At 37.3% G+C, this 26,230-nt stretch overlaps 1 protein-coding gene across 2 annotated transcripts in view; it reads right to left on the minus strand.

Annotated features, from left to right (window-relative positions):
• TEX9 (testis expressed 9) overlaps positions 1-26,230 on the minus strand; it is a 69,178-nt gene that overhangs the window by 6,941 nt on the left and 36,007 nt on the right. For both annotated transcript variants that reach the window (XM_058737638.1, XM_058737639.1), the window contains exon 10: positions 14,514-14,648. In XM_058737638.1, coding sequence (XP_058593621.1) covers positions 14,514-14,648 — 135 coding nt within the window. The remainder of the gene's footprint in view (positions 1-14,513; positions 14,649-26,230) is intronic.

Genomic DNA, 26,230 nt, shown 5'->3' on the forward strand with positions numbered 1-26,230 from the left:
TACACCTAGCATGGAAGAACCCAGATCCATAAAACAGTTAAAGACAAACATAAGGGAACTAATCAATAGTAACACAATAATAGTAGGGGACTTTAACATCCCACTTACATCATTGGACAGGTCATCTAAACAAAAAATCAACAAAGAAATAGTGGCTTTGAATGACAAAGGAGACTAAATGGACTTAACAGATACATTCAAAACATCCTAAAATAGCAGAATACACTTTCTTTTCAAGCACACATGGAACATTCTCCAGAACAGACCACATATTAGGGCACAAAACAAGTCTCAACAGAATTTAAAAGATCAAAGTCACACCATACATCTTTTCTGACCACAGTGCTATGAAACTAGAAATCAATCACAAGAGAAAATCTGGAAAGAACACAAATATCTAGAGGTTAAATAATAGGCTACTAAAAAATGAATGGGTCAACCAAGGTATCAAAGAAGAAATAAAAAGTTACATGTAAACAAATGAAAATGAAAACACAACAGTACAAACTCTTTGGGATATAGCAGAAGTGTTTCTAAAAGGGAAGTTTAGGGGCGCCTGGGTGGCTCAGTCGGTTAAGCGTCCGACTTCGGCTCAGGTCATGATCTCGCGGTCGGTGAGTTCGAGCCCCGCATTGGGCTCTGTGCTGACAGCTCAGAGCCTGGAGCCTGTTTCGGATTCTGTGTCTCCCTCTCTCTCTGACCCTCCCCCGTTCATGCTCTGTCTCTCTCTGTCTCAAAAATAAATAAACGTTAAAAAAAATGTTAAAAAAAAAGGGAAGTTTACATAAATACAGGCCTACCTCAACAAACATAAAAAGTCTTAAATAAACAATCTAACCTTACACCTAAAGGAGCGAGAAAAAAAAAGACCAAACAAAACCCAAAACCAAAAGAAGAAAATAATAAATGTTACAGCAGAAATAAATGATATAGAGACTATAAAAATTATAGAACAGATCAATGACACCAGGAGCTGGTTCTTTGAAAAGATCAACAAGATTGATAAACCTCCAGGGAGACCCATCAAAAAAAAAAAAAAAAAAGAGGACTCAAACAAAATCATAAATGAAAGGAAAAATGACAACCAACACCATATAAAGAATTTTAAGAGAGTATTATGAGAAACTATATGCCAACAAATTGGACAACCTAGAAGAAATGGATAAATTCCTAGAAACAAATAACCTACCAAAACTGAAAGAAATAGAAAATTTGAACAGAATGATTACCAGCAATGAAATTGAACTAGTCAAAAAACTTCCAACAAAGTCCAGAACCAGACAGCTTCTCAGGCAAATTCTATTGAACATATTTTATTTTTTAATCTTTATTAATTTATGTTGAGATAGAGAGAATCCCAAGAAGGCTCCATGGTCAGCATGAAGCCTAATGCAGGGCTTGATCCCACAAATCATGAGATCATGACCTAAGCTGAAATTGAGAGCCAGATGCTTAACTGACTGAGCCACCCAGGTGCCCCAAATTCTATCAAACATTTAAAGAAGAGTTAATATCTAGTCTCCTCAAACTATCCCAATAAACATAATAGGAAGAAAAACTTCCAAATTCATTCTATGGGATTAGTATTACTCTGATACCAACACTAGATAAAACCACCACAGACACACACACACACAAACCCACAAAGAACTACAGGCCAATATCTCTGATGAACACAGATGCAAAACTCCTCATCACAATGTTAGTAAACTGAATCCAGTAATACATTTAAAAAAATCATTCATCATGATCAAGTTGGATTTATTCCTGGGATTCAAGGGTGGTTTAATATTCATAAATCTATCAACATGATAGAGCACATCACTAACAGGATACAAACCATATGATCGTTTCCGAAAAGCTTTTGACAAAGTACAACATGCTTCATGATAAAAACAAAAAACTCAACGAATTAGTTTTAGAGGGAACATAACTAAACATAATAAAGACCTTATATTGAAATCCCACAGCATATATCCTACTCAGTGGTGAAAAACTGAGAGCTTTTCCCCTAAAGTCAGGAGTAACACAAGGATGTCCACTCGCATCACTTTTATTCACCATAGAACTAGAAGTCCTAGCCACAGCAATCAGACAACAAAAAGAAATAAAAGGCATCCAAATTGGTAAGGAAGAAGTAAAACTTTCACTATGTGCAGATGACATGATACTCTATATAGGAAACCCTAAAAAGTTCGCCAGAAAATTACTAGCACTGATAAATGAGTTAAGTTGAGGGATACAAAACCAATGTATAGAAATCTCTTGCATTTTTATACACTAATAATGAAGCAGCAGAAAGAGAAATTAAACAAGGAATCCCATTACAGTTGCACCAAAAATAATAAAATACCTAGGAATAAACCTAACCAAAGAGGTAAAAGACTTGTACTCTGAAAACTATGAAACACTGATGAAAAAATTGGACATGACACAAAGAAATGGAAAGATATAATAAACATGGTCATGAAATGGGAGAACGAATACTGTTAAAATGTCCTTACTACCAAGCAATCTACAGATTAAATTCAATCCCTATCAAAATACCAATAGCACTTTTCACAGAACTAGAATAAACAATCCTATAATTTGTATGGAACCATAAAAGACCCCAAGTAGCCAAAACAATCCTGAAAAAGAGAAACAAAACTAGAAGGAAGTATTACAATTCCAGTCTTCAAGTCATATTACAAAGCTCAAGTAATCAAAACAGTATGGTACTGGCACAAAACAGATTAATAGAACAGAATATAGAGCCCCCAATAAACCCACAATTATATGGTCAATTAATCCTCAACTAAGGAGGAAAGAATATGCAATGGGAAAAAGTGTCTTTAACAAATGGAGTTGGAAAAACTGGACAGCTACATGTGAAAGAATGAAACTGGACCACTTTCTTACACCATACACAAAAATAAATTCAAAATGGATTAAACATGAGACCTGAAACGATGAAAAAAACCTAGAAGAGCAGCAGTAATTCCTGTGACATCAGCTATAGCAATATTTTTTCTAGAGATGTCTCCTGAGGAAAGGGAAATAAAGCTTAAAAGATAACTATTAGGATCACATCAAAATAAAAACCTTCTGCACAGTGAAGTAAACAATGAACAAAACTAAAATGCAACCTACTGAATGGGAGAAAGTATTTGCAAATGGCCTATCCTATAAAGGGTTAATATCCAAAATATATAAAGAACTTCTACAACTCAACACCCAAAACCAAATAATCCAAAAATGGGCCAAAGACATGAATAGACATTTCTTCAAAGACATACAGATGACCAAAAGACATGAAAAGATGCTCAAAATCACTCATCATCAGGAAAATGCAAATCAAACCACAAGAGGTATCACCTCATACATGCCAGAATGGCTAAAATCAAAAACACAAGAAACAACAAGTGTTGGTGAGGATGTGGAGAAAAAGGAACCCTCAATGCACTGTTGGTGGGAATGCAAGCAGGTGCAGCCTCTCTGGAAAACAGTATGGAGGTTCCTCAACAATTTCAAGATAGAAATACCATATGATCCAGTAGCTCCACTACTCAATATTTACCCAAAGAACATGAAAAGAATAATTCAAAAAGATATATATGCATCCCTCTGGTTATTTAAAATAACCAAATAGGTAAGCAGCTCAAGTGTCCATCAACAGATGAAAGGATAAAGAAGCAGTGCATGTACACAATGGAGTATTATTAAGCCACAAAAAGAATGAACTCTTGCCATTTGCAACACCATGGATGGAGCTAGAGAATATAATGCTAAGTGAAATAAGTCAGAGAAAGACAAATACCTTATGCTTTCACTCATATGTGGAATTTAAAAAACAAAATAAATGAGCATAAGAGAGAAAGAATGAAAGAGAGAGACAAACTAAGAGTGAACTATAGAGAACTGATGGTTAAGAGAGAGGTGAGTAGGGCAATGGGTGAAATAGGTGATGGGGATTAAGAATACGTTTATCAGATATGTGAGTACAGAAAATGTTTAAAATTGTTCAATCAGTATATTGTTTACCTTTAACTAATATAACCTTGTATGTTAACTATAACTGAATTAAAATAAAAAACTTAAAAAAACAAAAACAAACACAAATTCATTATATGTCCACCATGAATTAAATTAGAAATCAGTAAAAAAAGTATCTGGAAAAATTACCAAATATTTGTAAATGAAACAACAAGCTTCTAAATAACTCATAAGTAAAAAAGAAATCAAAAGGAAAATTAGACAGTATGTGAATAGAATGAAAATGAAAAAATGACAAATCAAAATTTGTAGCTAAAAGAATGCATAGAAGAAAATTTACAATGTTAAATGCTTATATTAGAAAAGAAAGGGTTCAAATCAACAGATTCTGTTCCCATTTTAAGTAACTAGAAAAAGAACAAATTGAACCCAATTAAAGAGAGAGAAGGAAATAACAAATAGAAATCAATAAAAGAGAAAACTGAGGAAAAATAAATAAAAACCGATTTAGTAAGGTTCTAGTAAGGCTGGTCAAGATGATACAAATTACCAATATCAAGAATAAGGAGAAAAAGAAATCTATGAGAATGTGGGAAGAACATCAATATAAATTCTCTAGTTATTCAAAGGACAATAAAGGAATAACAAAAAAAATTATATGCCGATAAATTTGACAACATAGGTAAAATGTAAAGATTCTGGATTTCAGAGATGATGGTGACGTAGGAGGATGCTGGGCTCACCACATCCTGCTGACCACTTAGATTCCACCTACACCTGCCTAAATAACCCAGAAAACTGCCAGAGGATTAGCAGAACGGAGTCTCCGGAGCCAAGTGCAGACGAGAGGCCCACGGAAGAGGGTAGGAAGGGCGGCGAGGCGGTGCACGCTACACAGACTGGCGGGAGGGAGCCGGGGCAGAGGGGCAGCCTGCCGGCCAAGCAGAGCCCCTGAGTCTGGCTTGCAAAAGTGGAGGGGCCAGAGGGAGTATGTTCCGACAGCAAGTGGGACTTAACATCTGGGAGGTTATAAGTTAACAGCTCTGCTCGGAGAGCGGGAAGGCTGGAGGACAACGGGAGGGAGAGTTGCTGAGCCCCTGATGACAGAGCTCAGTTTGGCAGGGAACAAAGGCGCTCGCCAGCGCCATCTCCCTTGCCCATCCCCCAGCCAAAATCCCAAAGGGAACCAGTTCCTGCCAGGGAACTTGCTTGCACTGCACAAACACCCAACGCTGTGCTTCTGTGGAGCCACCCCTCTGGCGGTGGGTCTGACTCCCTCCCGCTGCCACAGGGCCCCTCCTAAAGCAGATCACCGAAGGAGATTGAGCTAAGCCTGCCCCTCCCACCCCCGTGCACCTTGCCTATCCACCCCAGCTAATATGCCAGATCCCCAGCACCACAAGCCTGGCAGTGTGCAAGTAGCCCAGATGGGCCACGCCACCCCACAGTGAGTCCTGCCCCTAGGAGAGGGGAAGAGAAGGCACACACCACTCTGACTGTGGCCCCAGCGGTGGGCAGGGGGCAGACATCAGGTCTGACTGCGGCCCCGCCCACCAACTCCAGTTATACACCACAGCATAGGGGAAGTGCCCTGCAGGTCCGCACCACTCCAGGGACTATCCAAAATGACCAAAGGGAAGAATTCCCCTCAAAAGAATCTCCAGGAAATAACAACAGCTAACGAACTGATCAAAAAGGATTTGAACAATATAACAGAAAGTGAATTTAGAATAATAGTCATAAAATTAATTGCTGGGCTTGAAAACAGTATAGAGGACAGCAGAGAATCTACTGCTATAGAGATCAAGGGACTAAGGAAGAGTCAGGAGGAACTAAAAAACGCTATAAACGAGCTGCAAAATAAAATGGAAACAACCATCGCTCGGATTGAAGAGGCAGAGGAGAGAATAGGTGAACTAGAAGATAAAATTATGGAAAAAGAGGAAGCTGAGACAAACAGAGATAAAAAAATCCAGGAGTATGAGGGGAAAATTAGAGAAATAAGTGATGCACTAAAGAGAAATAATATACGCATAATTGGCATCCCAGAGGAGGAAGAGAGAGGGAAAGGTGCTGAAGGGGTACTTGAAGAAATAATAGCTGAGAACTTCCCTGAAGTGGGGAAGGAAAAAGGCATTGAAATCCAAGAGGCACAGAGAACTCCCTTCAGACGTAACTTGAATCGATCTTCTGCACGACATATCATAGTGAAACTGGCAAAATACAAGGATAAAGAGAAAATTCTGAAAGCAGCGAGGGATAAACGTGCCCTAATATATAAAGGGAGACCTATAAGACTCGTAACTCATCTCTCTTCTGAAACTTGGCAGGCCAGAAAGGAATGGCAGGAGATCTTCAATGTGATGAACAGGAAAAATATGTAGCTGAGAATCCTTTATCCCGCAAGTCTGTCATTTAGAATAGAAGGAGAGATAAATGTCTTCCCAAACAAACAAAAACTGAAGGAATTCGTCACCACTAAACCAGTCCTACAAGAGATCCTAAGGGGGCTCCTGTGAGACAAAGTACCAGAGACATCGCTACAAGCATAAAACATCACAATGACTCTAAACCAATATCTTTCTATAATAACACTGAATGTAAATGGACTAAATGCGCCAACCAAAAGACATAGGTTATCAGAATGGATAAAAAAAACAAGACCCATCTATTTGCTGTCTACAAGAGACTCATTTTAGACCTGAGGACACCTTCAGATTGAGAGTGAGGGGATGGAGAACTATTTATCATGCTACTGGAAGTCAAAAGAAAGCTGGAGTAGCCATACTTATATCAGACAAACTAGACTTTAAATTAAAGGCTGTAACAAGAGATGAAGAAGGGCATTATATAATAATTACAGGGTCTATCTATCAGGAAGACCTAACAATTATAAATGTCTATGTGCCGAATACGGGAGCCCCCAAATATATAAAACAATTACTCATAAACATAAGCAACCTTATTGATAAGAATGTGGTCATTGCAGGGGACTTTAACACTCCACTTACAGCAATGGATAGATGATCTAGACACACGGTCAATAAAGAAACAAGGGCCCTGAATGGTACATTGGATCAGATGGACTTGACAGATATATTTAGAACTCTGCATCCCAAAGCAACAGAATATACTTTCTTCTCGAGTGCACATGGAACCTTCTCCAAGATAGATCACATACTGGGTCACAAAACAGCCCTTCATAAGTATACAAGAATTGAAATCATACCATGCATAGTTTCAGACCACAACGCTATAAAGCTTGAACTCAACCACAGGAAAAAGTCTGGAAAACCTCCAAAAGCATGGAGGTTAAAGAACACCCTACTAAAGAATGAGTGGGTCAACCAGGCAATTAGAGAAGAAATTAAAAAAATATATGGAAACAAACGAAAATGAAAATACAACAATCCAAAAGCTTTGGGATGCAGCGAAGGCAGTCCTGAGAGGAAAATACATTGCAATCCAGGCCTATCTCAAGAAACAAGAAAAATCCCAAATACAAAATCTAACGGCACACCTAAAGGAAATAGAAGCAGAACAGCAAAGGCAGCCTAAACCCAGCAGAAGAAGAGAAATAATAAAGATCAGAGCAGAAATAAACAATATAGAATCTAAAAAAAACTGTAGAGCAGATCAATGAAACCAACAGTTGGTTTTTTGAAAAAATAAACAAAATTGACAAACCTCTAGCCAGGCTTCTCAAAAAGAAAAGGGAGATGACCCAAATAGATAAACTCATGAATGAAAATGGAATTATTACAACCAATCCCTCAGAGATACAAGCAATTATCAGGGAATACTATGAAAAATTATATGCCAACAAACTGGACAACCTGGAAGAAATGGACAAATTCCTAAACATCCGCACGCTTCCAAAACTCAATCAGGAGGAAATAGAAAGCTTGAACAGACCCATAACCAGCGAAGAAATTGAATCAGTCATCAAAAATCTCCCAACAAATAAGAGTCCAGGACCAGATGGCTTCCCAGGGGAGTTCTACCAGACGTTTAAAGCAGAGATAATACCGATCCTTCTCAAGCTATTCCAAAAATAGAAAGGGAAGGAAAACTTCCAGACTCATTCTATGAAGCCAGTATTACTTTGATTCCTAAACCAGACAGAGACCCAGTAAAAAAAGAGAACTACAGGCCAATATCCCTGATGAATATGGATGCAAAAATTCTCAATAAGATACTAGCAAATCGAATTCAACAGCATATAAAAAGAATTATTCACCATGATCAAGTGGGATTCATTCCTGGGATGCAGGGCTGGTTCAACATTCACAAATCAATCAACGTGATACATCACATTAATAAAAGAAAAGATAAGAACCATATGATCCTGTCAATCAATGCAGGAAAGGCATTTGACAAAATTCAGCACCCTTTCTTAATAAAAACCCTTCAGAAAGTCGGGATAGAAGGAACATACTTAAACATCATAAAAGCCATTTATGAAAAGCCCACAGCTAACATCATCCTCAATGGGGAAAAACTGAGAGCTTTTTCCCTGAGATCAGGAACACGACAGGGATGTCCACTCTCACTGCTGTTGTTTAACATAGTGTTGGAAGTTCTAGCATCAGCAATCAGACAACAAAAGGAAATCAAAGGCATCAAAACTGGCAAAGATGAAGTCAAGCTTTCTTTGCAGATGACATGATACTATACATGGAAAATCCGATAGACTCCACCAAAAGTCTGCTAGAACTGATACATGAATTCAGCAAAGTTGCAGGATACAAAATCAATGTACAGAAATCAGTTGCATTCTTATACACTAATAATGAAGCAACAGAAAGACAAATAAAGAAACTGATCCCATTCACAATTGCACCAAGAAGCATAAAATACCTAGGGATAAATCTAACCAAAGATGTAAAAGATCTGTATGCTGAAAACTATAGAAAGCTTATGAAGGAAATTGAAGAAGATATAAAGAAATGGAAGAACATTCCCTGCTCATGGATTGGAAGAATAAATATTGTCAAAATGTCAATACTACCCAAAGCTATCTACACATTCAATGCAATCCCAATCAAAATTGCACCAGCATTCTTCTCGAAACTAGAACAAGCAATCCTAAAATTCATGTGGAACCACAAAAGACCCCGAATAGCCAAAGTAATTTTGAAGAAGAAGACCAAAGCAGGAGGCATCACAATCCCAGACTTTAGCCTCTATTACAAAGCTGTCATCATCAAGACAGCATGGTATTGGCACAAAAACAGACACATAGACCAATGGAATAGAATAGAAACCCCAGAACTAGACCCACAAACGTATGGCCAACTAATCTTTGACAAAGCGGGAAAGAACATCCAATGGAAAAAAGACAGTCTCTTTAACGAATCGTGCTGGGAGAACTGGACAGCAACATGCAGAAGATTGAAACTAGACCACTTTCTCACACCATTCACAAAAATAAACTCAAAATGGACAAAGGACCTGAATGTGAGACAGGAAACCATCAAAACCCTCGAGGAGAAAGCAGGAAAACACCTCTCTGACCTCAGCCGTAGCAATGTCTTACTTGACACATCCCCAAAGGCAAGGGAATTAAAAGCAAAAATGAACTACTGGGACCTTATGAAGACAAAAAGCTTCTGCACAGCAAAGGAAACAACCAACAAAACTAAAAGACAACCAACAGAATGGGAAAAGGTATTTGCAAATGACATATCGGACAAAAGGCTAGTATCCAAAATCTATAAAGAACTCACCAAACTCCACACCCAGAAAACAAATAACCCAGTGAAGAAATGGGCAGAAAACATGAATAGATACTTCTCTAAAGAAGACATCCAGATGGCCAACAGGCACATGAAAAAATGCTCAATGTTGCTCCTCATCAGGGAAATACAAATCAAAACCACACTCAGATATCACCTCACGCCAATCAGAGTGGCCAAAATGAACAAATCAGGAGACTATAGATGCTGGAGAGGATGTGGAGAAACGGGAACCCTCTTGCACTGTTGGTGGGAATGCAAATTGGTGCAGCCACTCTGGAAAACAGTGTGGAGGTTCCTCAAAAAATTAACAATAGACCTACCCTAAGACTTGTGCCCCAATGTTTATAGCAGCACTCTCAACAATAGCCAAATTATGGAAAGAGCCTAAATGTCCATCAACTGATGAATGGATAAAGAAATTGTGGTTTATATACACAATGGAGTACTACATGGCAATAAGAAAGAATGAAATCTGGCCCTTTGTAGCAACGTGGATGGAACTGGAGAGTTTGATGCTAAGTGAAATAAGCCATACAGAGAAAGACAGATACAAGATGTTTTCACTCTTATGTGGATCCTGAGAAACTTAACAGAAACCTATGGGGGAGGGGAAGGAAAAAAAAAAAGAGGTTAGAGTGGGAGAGAGCCAAAGCATAAGAGACTCTTAAAAACTGAGAACAAACTGAGGGTTGATGGGGGGGTGGGAGGGAGGGGTGGGTGGGTGATGGTTATTGAGGAGGGCACCTTTTGGGATGAGCACTGGGTGTTGTATGGAAACCAATTTGACAATAAATTTCATATATTGAAGAAACAAAATAAATAAAACTTTCACTGTGCTTTTTATCACTGGCTGTATAATGTTCTACAATAAAAAAAAACAACAACAATGACTTCAAAAAAAAATGCAAAGATGCTTTGAAAGACACATCCAAATCACACAATAAGGTACAGATGGCCTCTATATAGAATACTTATGTATCTGTTAGAGAAACTGAATTTGAAATTCAAAATATTGTCACATGAACTAAGGATGATTTTCTTTTATTTTGACAAGATTAATTTTTTTAAAAAATGAAATTTGGTGAAGGCCACAAGGACAATATGTAGCCCACAAAACCTAAAATAGTTATTAGCTGGCCCTTTATGGAAAAAGTTTGCCTACCTTTGTCCTGTGTAGAATCCTAAGGATATAATACGTGACCTTACCAAGTTTCAAGATACAAATTAAATCTATAAAAGTAAACTGTATTTCTCTATACTAGAAACAAATAATTGAAAACTGAAATTTGAAAAATTTACAATAACATGAGGAAGATTAAAAACTAAGGGATAAGTGTGAAAAAAATGTACAAGACCTGTATTCCAAAAACTACAAAAAACTGCCTACAGAAAATGAAGAAGGCTTAAAAAGTAGATATGCTCTATTCATGATGTGGAAAACACAGTATTAAGATGTCACTTTTCCAAGTTGATCTACAGATTTAATGCAACTCCAAGCAAAATTTCCATACTACCAAAACCACCTATAGATTCAATGCAATGCCTCTCTATCAAGATTGCAGTTGCAGTTATTACAGAAGTAGATAAAACAATCATAAAATTTATATAGAACCACAAAAGATTTCCAAAAGCCAAAGCAATCCTGAGAGAAAAGAACAAAGCAGGAGGCATCAAACTTCCTGATTTCAAGCTATATTGTAAGACTAGTAATTAAAATAGTATGGTATTGGCATAAAAGCAGACACATAGACCACTGGAACAGAGTCAAGAGCCCAGAAATTAATCCATGCATATACAGTCAACTAATAATGGGAAAATGATAGTGTTTTCAATAAATGGTGCTGGGAAAATTAGATATTCACATATAAAAGAATGCAGCTTGATTCTACCACTATCAGTTTAGTCCAAGCTACCTCATCTTTCACACTGCACCTCTTAACCAGCATCCATCCTTCCAATCAATTATCCACACAGCACACAGAAATACTTTCCAGGTACACATCTGATCATAGCAGAGTCTCCTTTCACCTTTTTCAAATAACCATACAGTGACTTTATACTACTCTTTGGGTAAAACCTGTAATACTTAACATGGCCTAAAGGATCTAGATGGTTTGGCCTCTACCTAATGTTGGAGGCCTCACTTTGCAACACTCCCTTGACATCCATCCCTGACTTTCATACCTTGTCTTTCTTCCTGCCGCAGTGCCATTTTTTACATAGGATTCCTTTTGTCCATAATCTAGCATCTAACCCATTAATATTATTTAGAACTTAGCTTAGAATTACTTTTTAAAAAAGCATTCCTTGAGGTGCAGGGTTGGCTCAGTCAGTTAAGTGTCCGACTTCAGCTCAGGTCATGATCTCGTGGTTTGTGGGTTTGAGCCCCGCGTCGGGCTCTGTGCTGACAGTGTAGAGCCTGGAGACTGCTTCAAGTTCTGTGTCTCCCTCCCTTTCTGCCCCTGCTCGTGCTCTCTCTCAAAATAAATAACATTAAAAAAAAGAATTAAAAAAAAAATCATTCCTTGACCTGGTTACCTGCTGAAAGCACAGTTGCACCTTAGTTTTGCCTGATGAACTGTCTAACACACAGCTTCTTCACTATGAAGTGTGTGATTGTAAGCACCACATTTATTTTTATCATGTTTATATCTCTAGCCTCTAGTAAAAATCTGGCAGGTACCTAGAAGGCCCTCATAAATATTTCTGAATGAATTAAGGAAGAATTAGATATTATTTGTTCCTAAATGACATGGACTTGGTGACATGTTTTAAATGGATTACAAGCAAATCATCAAATGCCCTGTTTTAAGAATTCCAATTAAACCATCACAAAGTTGTTTTTCCTCATTCCTTCTTGCAGTGTGTTTCAGGGGCAATTATTATGTTTCAGGCACTGAGACCCAACAATGGATGAGACATTCAGGGTCCCTCCACTCATGCAGCATCTGGTTTAAGCTGACTGACTTCTCATTTTGAAAGTTACTCTTATTCTAAGGCCAGATTACTTGTTTCCTAACCTCTGTGGAGAATAAATATATCATTATTTTTAAAATAAATCTTTAACTTTCTTATGACTCTGAGGAAATCTTGTTCTATTTTATGGAAAATTTACTATTTCTTAAACATACAGACCTGAATAATTTTAATTACCTACCTATTTATATGTCTAATGAGAATGAGAAGCAAAGTACAAAGAATTAAAATGGAAAATAAAATATACCTCCTCACAAAACTTATATACAGACTAGACGACAAGGAAAAACCTAACAGCATATGCCCAGAGTCCTTCAAAGACAGAAGTTAGAAATAAAGCAAAGTAATTAAAAAATGAAAAACTTAAAGACATACACATATTTTTTCAGAAATCTGAAATAAGTTATGTCTAAGAACTCTGATCTTGAAATGCCTACATAGCAAATAGTTACACAAAATGTTATCCCAACTGTCTTTAAACTCATCACCCATAATGCTGACTTGGGATCAGAAATTTATCTTGGACACATTTGTTTTTACAGTGTTGATGGTTTTAAACTGAGATCGCATACCAAATCCTCATTACTTGAATTTGTAAAATGGCTGATTAGGATTATTGCTGTCATGGAAACTAGTTTTTCCTTCTGCTTCTCTAATGTGTGTGCTAAAACAGACATCACATCTACAACCAAGAATTAGCAAATCCTGGCATATACATGGTTATTCCATTTTCTTCAAAATCCCTTCAGAGTGCACCAAAGTGAAAATAATACTCCAAGAGCATGCTAATTATTGGCAAGTTATAAAGATGACTTCCTAACTTGCTTACTAACTTCTATTAATAAATCCCTGTCATCATACTATCACTGATGGCTCTTGAACATGAACATAGTCTGATCACACAGCATAAACTATCTCACAGAAGATATCTTAAAACTCTTTAGTCACTGTAACATATTTGCCTCTGTTAAACATGTTAGAGGATTCATCAAGTTCAGTTTAGTTCTATGTTCTAATATAGTGTTACTGTTAGTTCTAATACTTATTAAGTGTATTATTAAGATTTTGGTATACAAAATATTTTGATATACAAAATAGAGTATACAAAAAGTTTTTACACAACATGGATATGTGAGCCTTTATTTATTCAACAGACATTTCAGGGACTGAGTGCTAATTCTATGACCATCACTGGCTAGATACCAGGATACAACAGTCATCCTTACAACAACCCTATAATAGTGACTATCAAAATGTTGTCTCAGAAGCAGTGGCATCAGCATCAACCTGGGAACTTGTTAAAACTGCTTCCTTAAAGTAGTTACAACAGGCCTCACCCCAGACCTACTAAATCTGAAACTCTAGGGTTGGGGCCCAGCAATGTGTGTTTTAATAAGCCTCCCAGGTAATTCTGATACACGCTCAAGTTTGAGAACCACATAATTGCATTAATATACTGAAAAACTGAGGCTCAGAGAAGGAAGCAGACTTGAGGTGGAAAAGGGACATTTTCCTTTCATCTATCCCCAGAGATTAGAAAAATGTCTGGCACATAATATGTGCACACAATAAAGATTTTTGGATGGGAAAATGACTGAATCCTCTAAAGAGGTGTGCTATCATCCAATTATGGCAATAGCCCAAGAAATATAATCCTAACTTATTGAAGATGTACATATTGATGATGAAAGTATTTCTTCTTTGAAGAGAAATGTTTGCCATGACATCAAGAATTATAATTTAAAAACTATTATTTTTGACTCTTGCATAAAAGAAGTTACCAAAGGTGACCACTACCCAAACTGTTCAATTTTTCCATACCTTGTTATTTTGCCTTGATTTACTTAACTCCAATTTATACTTTTCTGCCTCTTCTAGAGCTCTATTCAACCGAACTTCTGTAGCACTTTGATTAGTAGCAGCCTGTTTTTGTAGTCTTCTTTTATTTTCTAATTCCTGTACAGTAAAAGAAATATATGGGACATTTATAAATATATCACAAGTTCCCTCTATTATTATATAACATTTTCCATTTCTCCCAAATTTTACACACACACACACACACACACACACACACACACACACACACACACACATACAGCTGGGGGCGGAGGGCTGAAGACTGACTGACAGAAGTCTCAGGGAATTCTCACTTCCAAATTAGTAGTAGGAAAATATATCCTTAAAAATGTAGTTATGAATTCAACTTTCAAGTTACTATTTGTTTGGAATTTTCTACTTCTTTTTATGTAGTATAGAGATTCTCTGTATTTATTTTATAAGCAACTCCTTGTAACTACAATTCTTCCTTTGGGAACCTCCCCAAAACACCCATGTAAGGCACAAACTCTCCATAAACACTGTGTTTATGTAAACCTAACAAAGTATAGAAGAAATATTTGTTAAAAACAGAGCATTCTATGTTAGCCTTATAGGGAAAATCCCAACTCTGAGCAAAAACAACAGATCTTGTGGATTAATTTTCCCCATCTTGGGGTAGGTTTAGACTTGCATTTCTGCAAATATTCTAAGAGATGCTGCTGCACAGAGTCTACAGGCCACACATGAAGAAACATGAACATGTAGGATAAACTCCAAATTCTACCATCATCTGGCACTACAGTTTCATCTCCTGCCAGAAATGTTACCTTCAGATGTATCAGCAGTATGTGGATCTCTTCTAAACAGCTATGATGTTTCTTGCCTCTAAGCCTTTGCTCATGCTCTTGCTTCTGCCCTGATCCCTCCTGCCTACTCCTCATTTTTACATGCTTATCCTTTAAAACTCAGTGAAGGGTGTACACGAGGGCTTTACCTCCTCCAAGAAGCCTTCCCTCATTATCTTCCTCATTCTCCTCCTAGGCTGGATTAGGTACCCTTCCTTTAGAGCTTCTACAACACCGTGACGCACATTTATCATGGTACCTGCTGTGGAGAACTGAAACTATCCATTTACTTCATTTCCCCCACTATAATATAAACTCATTAAGGATAGAAATGGTCTTAATTTCTGTATTCCCAGAACTTTAATGACCTGTTTATTCAATTAAATTTATTTTGTAATACTTAACTCACTCTTCTTTGCATTTCCTATAGTGCCTAGTACAGAGCTTTATATACAACAGATACTCAATAAATATCAGGGAATTGAAATGATGCAGTTAAAGCTACAGTTGTCTGTTTTCTTCTTTTATTAAGTTTTTTTTCTCCTGGCTGCATCACTAGGTTTTATTTGAAAACTGATCTCCCTGGCTCTGAGTAATTAAGGGCAAAACAAAACAAAATACAACAAAACACATGCTGCTCTTTATGTAGGTTTCTAAACAAATCAAACTGTGTATGGATACCATCTGCTATCACCAGCCTTCTTCACAGCTTTGTGGGTGGTAGCTACAGTAAGAGCAAGCTTGATTTATCTCACTGTTCACATGGAAAAGGCAGAGATTCTCATTAGCTAGAAAGTCCACAATTCTAGCTGCCTCATTTCAGCCTCCTCTCGTAAGAATATGAGATAAATCTTTGCCCTTCTCTTTCCTCCTGGTGACTTTGTAACCTGCTTCATAGAGAAATGGAAACCATCCTACACCACATTATGTTTCCCTTTTTGTGCATCAATATTGACGTCCTGCTTGGGAGAAGTGAAAAAGAAAAACGGTAGCCATTAGAATACTAAAATACGAAATAAAATATTCCTATATGAGTAAATCTACTAAGGGAAAACCTTACCAAAAACTTGAAAACATTGCTGTTTTCAGTCACACTCAAGGACTCTTTACAAAATGCATACAAAGTACCAATATTTTTTATATATGCTGAAAATAATAAAGTAAACCTATATTGTTACCAAAGTTAAGCATTTTACATGTTAGAGAAAATTTTTATGAAAGATCTCAAGCCCTTACTTTTACATCAGCTTTAAAAGAAAAATCTAGATAGCTTAAAGAAAATAAAATCTAACTTTAAAACTCAAAGAGTATGAGATCCAAGAAATAATTTGCCATCCTCTGATAACTTTTAAAGCATTCATAAGGCTCTACAAGAGGGCAAGAATACAGAGAGGTATGTATCAGTAGCCACAGCACAGGATGAAATGTAGCAAATGCTTTAAGAGGAAAAAGTCGCCACAGTAATTTAGAAGAGAAATAATCACATGAGGACAACAAGTAAATGATTAGATAAGGTTCTAGAAACAGGTGGCTAAGGTACAAAGAGCATTAAACGTGGAGTCAGAAAACCTATGAACTGTGATAGACTCAGTTTCCACATCTGAAATTGGAAGTGATGAGATGTATATCTAATTACTTATGCAACACATTTATCAAGCACTTACTATGTGCCAGGTACTATTCTATATGAATGATGGGCACATGATAATTAACCAAAGTTCCTCCCTTCATAAAGCTTACCTTCTAGACGAAAAGGCAGATGATAAGCACATACATGTAAACATACTCATACATAATATCTGGTAGTGATAAGGGCTATGAAGAAAAATAAAGAAGGCTTGGCGCCAGAAGCGAGAGCCCCTTGGGGCTCATCCTGCCCCCTCCTCATTGGGTCAGTGAAAAAACGGTAAGAGTAGTGGTATTTCACCGCTGGCCGGCAAGGCCGGCAGACCCTGCCCCGCCCCCTCATGGGGGCGGGGCAGGGACGCCAGGGGCCTCCCACTTATTTTTTTTTAATGAAATTTATTGTCAGCTTGGTCTCCATACAACACCCAGTGCTCATCCCAAAAGGTGCCCTCCTCAATGCCCATCACCCACTTTCCCCTCCCTCCCATCCCCATCAACCCTCAGTTTATTCCCAGTTTTTAAAAGTCTCTTATGATTTGGCTCCCTCCCTAACTTTTTTTTTCCTTCCCCTCCCCCATGGTCTTCTGTCAAGTTTCTCAGGATCCACATAAGAGTGAAACCATATGGTATCTGTCTTTCTCTGTATGGCTTATTTCACTTAGCATAACACTCTCCAGTTCCATCCACATTGCTACAAAAGGCCCTATTTCATTCTTTCTCATTGCCAAGTAGTATTCCATTGTGTATATAAACCACAATTTCTTTATCCATTCATCAGTTGATGGACATTTAGGCTCTTTCCATAATTTGGCTAATGTTGAGAGTGCTGCTATAAACATTGGGGTACAAGTGCCCCTATGCATCAGCACTCCTGTATCCCTTGGGTAAATTCCTAGCAGTGCTATTGCTGGGTCATAGGGTAGGTCTATTTTTAATTTTCTGAGGAACCTCCACACTGCTTTCCAGAGTGGCTGCACCAATTTGCATTCCCACCAACAGTGCAAGAGGGTTCCCGTTTCTCCACATCCTCTCCAGCATCTATAGTCTCCTGATTTCTTCATTTTGGCCACTCTGACTGTCATGAGGTGATATCTGAGTGTGGTTTTGATTTGTATTTCCCTGATGAGGAGTGACATTGAGCATCTCTTCATGTGCCTGTTGGCCATCTGGATGTCTTTAGAGAAGTGTCTATTCATGTTTTCTGCCCATTTCTTCACTGGGTTATTTGTTTTCTGGGTGTGGAGTTTGGTGAGCTCTTTATAGATTTTGGATATTAGCCCTTTGTCTGACAAGTCATTTGCAAATATCTTTTCCCATTCTGTTGGTTGCCTTTTAGTTTTGTTGGTGGTTTCCTTTGCTGTGCAGAAGCTGTTTATCTTCATAAGGTCCCAATAGTTCATTTTTGCTTTTAATTCCCTTGCCTTTGGAGATGTATCAAGTAAGAAATTGCTGCGGCTGAGGTCAGAGAGGTTTTTTCCTGCTTTCTCCTCTAGGGTTTTGATGGTTTCCTGTCTCACATTCAGGTCCTTTGTCCATTTTCAGTTTATTTTTGTGAATGGTGAAAGAAAGTGGTCTAGTTTCATTCTTCTGCATGTTGCTGTCCAGTTCTCCCAGCACCATTTGTTACAGAGACTGTCTTTTTCCATTGGATATTCTTTCCTGCTTTGTCAAAGACGAGTTGGCCATACTTTTGTGGGTCCAATTCTGGAGTCTCTATTCTATCGGTCTATGTGTCTGTTTTTGTGCCAATACCATGCTGTCTTGATGATTACAGCTTTGTAGTAGAGGCTAAAGTCTGGGATTGTGATGCCTCCCACTTTGGTCTTCTTCTTCAATATTCTTTGGCTATTCGGGGTCTTTTGTGGTTCCATACAAATTTTAGGATTGCTTGTTCTAGCTTTCAGAAGAATGCTGGTGCCATTTTGATTGGGATTGCATTGAATGTGTAGATTGCTTTGGGTAGTATTGACATTTTAACAATATTTATTCTTCCCATGCATGAGCATGGAGTGTTTTTCCATTTCTTTATATCTTCTTCAATTTCCTTCATAAGCTTTCTATAGTTTTCAGCATACAGATCTTTTAAATCTTTAGTTAGGTTTATTCCTAGGTATTTTATGATTCTTGGTGCAATTGTAAATGGGATCAGTTTATTTGTCTTTCTGTTGCTTCATTATTAGTGTATAAGAATGCAACTGATTTCTGTACATTAATTTTGTATCCTGCAACTTTGCTGAATTCATGTATCAGTTCTAGCAGACATTTGGTAGAGTCTATCGGGTTTTCCATGTATAATATCATGTCATCTGCAAAAAGTGAAAGCTTGACTTCATCTTTGCCAATTTTGATGCCTTTGATTTCCTTTTGTTGTCTGATTGCTGATGCTAGACCTTCCAACAGAAGTTGGAATTCCAATGGAATTTCTCCATTTCTTCCAGGTTGTCCAGTTTGTTGGCATATAATTTTTCATAGTATTCCCTGATAATTGGTTGTATTTCTGAGGGATTGGTTGTAATAATTCCATTTTCATTCATTATTTTATCTAATTAGGTCCTCTCCCTTTTCTTTTTGAGAAGCCTGGCTAGAGGTTTATCAATTTTGTTTATTTTTTTAAAAAATCAACTCTTGGTTTCATTGATCTGTTCTACAGGTTTTTTTTTTAGATCCTATATTATTTCTGCTCTGATCTTTATTATTTCTCTTCTGCTGGGCTTGGGGTGTCTTTGCTGTTCTGCTTCTATTTCCTTTACGTGTGCTGTTAGATTTTATATTTGGGATTTTTCTTGTTTCTTGAGATAGGCCAAGATTGCAATGTATATTCCTCTCAGGACTGCCTTTGCTGCAGTAGGACTGTGCCTACCTACTGGACTATCCAGTAGGTAGGGACAGTGGGAATCTTGTTCATCTATTCATGCATGTCACTAATTAGGTGATGAGGCATTTGGCTACCTTAAGAGAGTCATATTTACTCCCGAAATTTACATTTGGAAGGCTTCCAAATGTGGGGATGATTCTTGTAAAGATCTGGAGGGAAGAATTATAGACTGAAGGAACAATGAAAACAAAGATCCTGAGGTAGGAATCCATTCAGCATATTCAAAGATCACCAAGGTGGTATTGCTATTGAGGTAGGACTATCAATCTAGGAGGTTACTGGAATAGAGTAAGTGAACAACAGTACCTGGGGCTTGGATAGAAGTAGTGAGTTTTTGATAAGTAGTTAATTCTATGTATTTTGAAGATAGAATTGACAGAACTTGTTGATGGGTTGGATGTAGATATGGGAAGAGAGAAGGAGCAACAGGACTTTTGGATTTTGGCCTGAACAACTTGATGTCTTTTACTGAGAAGGAGAGGAAAAGCATGTTTGCAGAGGGCAGGGAAGCAGGAGCTCCTTTTAAGATGTACGAAGTTTAACATATCAAGCAGAAGTATCAAGTGGGCACCAAAGAAGAGGTTAGAGCAAGAAAAAGAAATGTGGTGGTGATCAACATATGGATGGTATATAAAGCCATGGAAGTGAATGAGAGCATCTAACAACTGGATGTAGACAGAATAGTGAAGAGAGCCAAGGACTCAGCCTTAGGCACTTCAACATGTAAAGATCAAGAAAATAAGGACGAAAATCATTAAGTGTGCTAGAGAAGTCAAATGAAAAGTATTTCAAGGAGTGAGTAATCAACCATGGCAAATGTTACTGAGAGACAAATTACTGAAAGGAATAATAACTGACTACAACTGGCAGTGTGGATTATTGATGATGTTGTAAAGAATGGTTCTGAGGCAGAGCAGAGATGGAAAGCTAACTAGACTAGTTTCAGGAGAGAATGACAAATGAGGAATAGAGACATTGGGTATAAACAACCATTTTAACAAGCTTCACTATAATGGGGAGCAATGTTATAGAGCTGGAGGTACATATAAGATCTATGGAGGTTTTAAAAAATATATTGCATATTCTATAACATGTTTCTATGATAATATGAGTAATCCAATAGATGAATGTGATTTTTGAGAGAGAAAGACAGGATAATTGTAAAAGCAAAGTCCTTGAGTAGGAGAGAGGGTATGTGATCCAGTACACGGTAAAGAGAGGCATTTACACAGAAGAGGTAGGAATCTATTGTCATACATTAGGGGGAAGCAGAGTAGATGGGTACAGAGGCAGAGACATTCACAGATTTAGTGACAGGATGACAAAGAGTTATCTTTTGATTTTATTTTCTTAGTAAAACAGGGGGCAAAGTCATGAACTTAAAATGGGAAAGTTAGAAGAAGTACTGAAAAGTTGAGGAGAAAAGTTCACCTGTTTAATAATCATCTTGGGAGAGGGAAATGACTTCTCAGAAAGTTGGAGAGGAAAATGGCATTACACCTGAGATTTGTAAAATAAATTAAAATAGGACCAATCCATTTGGCTGGTGTTTTTTTGTTTTGTTTTGTTTTGACAGCCCAAATTCACTGCACTTGAGGAAGCATGCAGTAGCAAGGACATTAGGTTTAACTAGGCTTGGGTTTTGCCCACACACTAGATTTGCAGGGAAATTAAGAATATACAATGGATAATTAAGTAGTGAACATGAAAACTAAGCTGGGAGGAAGGGAATAAAGAACTGGGGGGAGATACAGATCTGTATAATAAAAATGTATTTGACTATACACAACTATCTTATGTACGTGATAGCAATTTGTAAACTACACAATATTAAACAAAAGGACCATTAATATAACAGCTCTACAGGACACATCTAGGCAAAAATTTAAAAAACTTTCTTTGCAAAATAAGAACTTGAAGAAATTAAGAAAATGATTTTGAGTAGTTTTGCTATAAAAGCAAAAAAGAATAAAGTATCTTCAAGAAATGATACAAACATCAATTTTAGCTGGGGAAAAAGATAAAAAGAGAGCAGACTTTTTAAAAAGTGAGTTACTAATGATAAGCATGTTTGTGTGACACAATCCATGGTCAGAGAAACTTGTGGATGTACCTGCTGACTTTAATTTGACCAAAACCAACATAAAACAGAGATTAAGTCTTCCACACATGATAAACAATAAGGATCTAACATAAAAACACATCATAAGCAACTAAAAGAAATAATCAAAACTTGTTAAATGACTATTTAGAGATCATGGAAAAGAGTAGGATGGTGATTCCTGACAGAAGGGAAATAAATGAAGTAGTCCTATAATCACCCCAGCATTCTGCCTCAAGGCAACACCCACATTTTGGGTACAAGGAGGAGAAAACACAAATAGAGCTCAAGGTCTGTTGAGCTGAGTAAGGAGACAGAGATGGGAGTTGGAGGAGACTGAAGCAGCTAGAATTTCTAAGAAGGGTTCAAGTAAGGAGGAACTCCATTAGGAAGGAACTTCAGGAATCCACATACTGAGGATTAGGCCACACCTGCATACAGAGAAACTCAACAAGGCCAGCAAAGAACAAGCAGGAAGTGTATATAGAACAATTCACGTCATTCAGACAAGGAACGAAGACATTTGAGCTCTAAACAGACAGAAGTGAGAGTCCATATTGATAATCTAGGGCATTCAGTGGAGATTTTGGAAGATATCTTTAAGGGAAGCCTTGGTAGTAGAGTTGAATTATTCTTGGAGGCTACTCTAGACACACCCAGCCAAACTTAAAAACAGGCCTCAAAAGGACTATACTGAAAAATATCTGATGGGGCGCCTGGGTGGCGCAGTCGGTTAAGCGTCCGACTTCAGCCAGGTCACGATCTCGCGGTCCGTGAGTTCGAGCCCCGCGTCAGGCTCTGGGCTGATAGCTCGGAGCCTGGAGCCTGTTTCCGATTCTGTGTCTCCCTCTCTCTGACCCTCCCCCGTTCATGCTCTGTCTCTCTCTGTCCCAAAAATAAATAAAAAACGTTGAAAAAAAAATTAAAAAAAAAATAAATAAAAAAAAAGAAAAATATCTGTTAAAACCCAATACTATCTTCAAAGAGCACACTAAACACACTCAATAATATAACATTCACAATGTCTATCATCCAATATAAAATCACTAACCAATTCTAGAAGCAGGAAAATGTGATTGATCTCCAGGAGAAAAAATAGTCAAGAGAAACAAATCCATATCTGAGAAAAATGATGGATCCAGCAGACAAGGCTTTCCAAACAGCTATTTTAATTATATACATTATTATAATGAGAACATAAAGTGAAAATATGAAACAGAATCAAATGGAACTTCTACAGATAAATAATATATCCGAATGAACTTTTCACTGGGTTAAGAATAAGAACACATCAGACATTGAAAAGAAGAGTGAACTACTGAAGACATAGCAACAGAATCTATCCAAACAAAAAATATAAAGGAAAAAGGCTTAAAAACATCAGTGACCTAATATCATTGATATATTATCAGTGTGATAATATCAAGTGGTGTAACAAAAGTATAACTGAAGTCTCAGGTCGGGGGAGAGAAAGAGAGGATAAAGAAAAAATACTGAAAGAAATAATTGCCAACATTTTCCAAATTTCAGGAACATTATAAACCCACAGATCCAAAAAGTTCGACAAACTTCAAGCAGAATAAACACATTCTCCACACAAAACTAAGAAAACACATCATTATCAAATTGCTGAAAACCAGTACCAGGGAATGTCTTAAAAGCAGAGATAAAAGATGTAAAAATAAAAAGGTAGACAGAGCAAAGAATTACTGTGAAATTTTTGTCAGAAATGACATAACCTAGGAGACAGTGGGATGGTATCTTTAAAGTACTAAAAGAAGACAAAAATTTTCAACTGATAATTCTATCTCTAGAGGAAAATACCCTTCAAAAACGTAAGGGTCCAAACACAAGTGCATACAAAATTGATGAAATATGAATAATACCTGTGGCGTGTACCAATGTTGGTTTCCTGGTTTTGATATTGTACTGTAATTATGTTCAATGTTATCAATGAGGGAACTGAGTGAAGGGTACACAGGACTTATTATTTTTCCAGCTTTCTGGGAATCTATAATTTTCAAAATAAAAAAAATTTAAAGAAAACAGTCTTTTTTCAAAGAAACAAAAACAAAGAATCAGTAATTAGCAAACTGATACCACAAAAATGGAAAGAGTAGTTATTTCAAGCAGACATATACAAAAACAGATCTAAAGAATGAAGAATACCAGAAATGGCAAGTATAAAAGGCATTTTCATACGTTAATCTTTTTAAACTATAACTATTTAAAGAAATATTGTGAGATTTATGACATTTAAAAGTAAATGTATAACAACACAAGCATAAAGGAAAGGAGGTAGAAATGGAGCATATGGTTGTGAGCGTCTTATATTTGAAATAGTATAACATGATTTGAAGGTAGATTGTGATATGGTAAATATGTTTTTTGTGTTTGATGTAATTTATGCATGCAAACATTTTTGATGTTTTTTGTGTTGAGTCTAACATAAAAATATAAAACAAAGATTTAGCCAATAGGGGAAAAACCACAAAATACTAAAAAATATTTAATTCAGAAGAGAAAGGAAGTAACAGAACAGTTAGAAAAGCAAGATGATAGATTTAAATCCAAATATCAAAACCTGAATGTAATTGGTATGAACATGCCAATGAGAGACGAGACCATCGAAGTAGATAAAAAAGCAAAACCCAATTTTGTACTGGCTATAACAAACTCATTCTCAGTATAAAAGGCAGATGACAAGTAAAAAGATGTATCACACAAACACTATGCATCATGAAGCTGGAACTACTACACTAATATCAGAAAAAGTAAGTCGACTTTGGAACAAGAAATATCATCAGAGATTTTAAAAAAGTATTTACAAAGAAGCATTAATCAAAACCACTACAATCCTAATTCTGCAGGCATCCAAAATAGAGACTGAAAATACATGAATCCAAAACTGATATAACTGAAAGGAGAAAAAGACAAATCCACAACTCTAGTCAGAGATTTCAGCATCGGCACCTAATAAATGATTAAGCACTTTAACAACACCATCAACAAACTCACCCTAATACTTGCAGAACACTCCACTCAACACAGCATACTATATATTTTTTTCAAATTACATGAAGTATTCATCAAAAGATGCTAAATACTGGTCCATAAAGCTAGTTGAGATAAATTTTAAAAGAATGAAATCATACAGGGTAGGTTCTCACACCACAGAATTAAATTAGAAATCAACAGAAAGACATGAAAAATGCCCAATTATTTAGAAATTAAACAATATACTTCTATATAATCCAATGATCAAGAAAAATTATAAAGGAAATGGGAATATACATTGAACTTAATGAAAATAAAAAGACAACATCAAAATTTGTGGAATGCAGATAAGGCAGCACTTAGAGGAAAATTTATAGCTTTAAGTGCTTATGTAAGCAAAGAAGAGACAGATAGATATTTGAGAGTTGCCAGCTAACATGGAGGAGCAGCAAGGAAGTTTTTTTTGCCTCTCTTGTCCCTGAAATGCAGCCAGATCAACACCAAACCATCTTGCACACCTAGAAAACTGATTTGAGGATTAACATAACAATACAACCTGAACCACAGAATTCAGCAGGTACGTGGCACAGAGACATGAAATGGGGAGAGAGAAGCCAGAGAGGGTAGGGAGCTGGTTTTGCTTGCAGAGAGAAGATGGAGAGTACAGAAAAAGCACTCCCCCCTAAAGCAGCTGGAGGGAAAGAGAAAGAGTAGAAAACCTGCAAGGGACTGAACAAGAAAGGGAGAAAGGAGAGGGTTTGGATACCTTTCAGACTGTATGAACAGGGGAGTACAGAGTCTGAAACTCTGCAGCTTGATACCTGGTGGAGCTCTAGTAGGAAGAGCGAATCCCCAGGAGAAGACAGTGAGGACCAAGGGGTCCTCAGGCCACATGGAGAGTGGCGGTTCCCCTGCTGGGAGGACATTTGATAGAGGCTGTGTGGCCTCCCCAAAGGCAAAGGTCCCAGGGGTTTCTGGAGAACAGCCATGTTTGCTGGTGTTGGAACAAGGACGTTGAGGGTGAAACCTGGTGCCAGATGTGTGTTGTAACTTCCCATAATCCTTGAAACACTGCTGCTACATGATTGTGCAAACTTTTTCTGGGGCAGGTAGGCACCTGGCTGTAGTCTCTGGGAATCTGCAGCAAAGCAGTCATGTGAAAGTTCCTGAGGGCAGGCCAGCACCTAGCCATTCCCCAGAGGGTCTGAGTGGGTCAAAGCTGCAAGACCCTCAGAAGTGAGGGGTCTAGAAACACAGCCCCATCTGAGATAAA

This window comes from Neofelis nebulosa, chromosome 7 (genome assembly GCF_028018385.1).
Source record: "Neofelis nebulosa isolate mNeoNeb1 chromosome 7, mNeoNeb1.pri, whole genome shotgun sequence".
Classification (NCBI taxonomy): domain Eukaryota; kingdom Metazoa; phylum Chordata; class Mammalia; order Carnivora; family Felidae; genus Neofelis; species Neofelis nebulosa.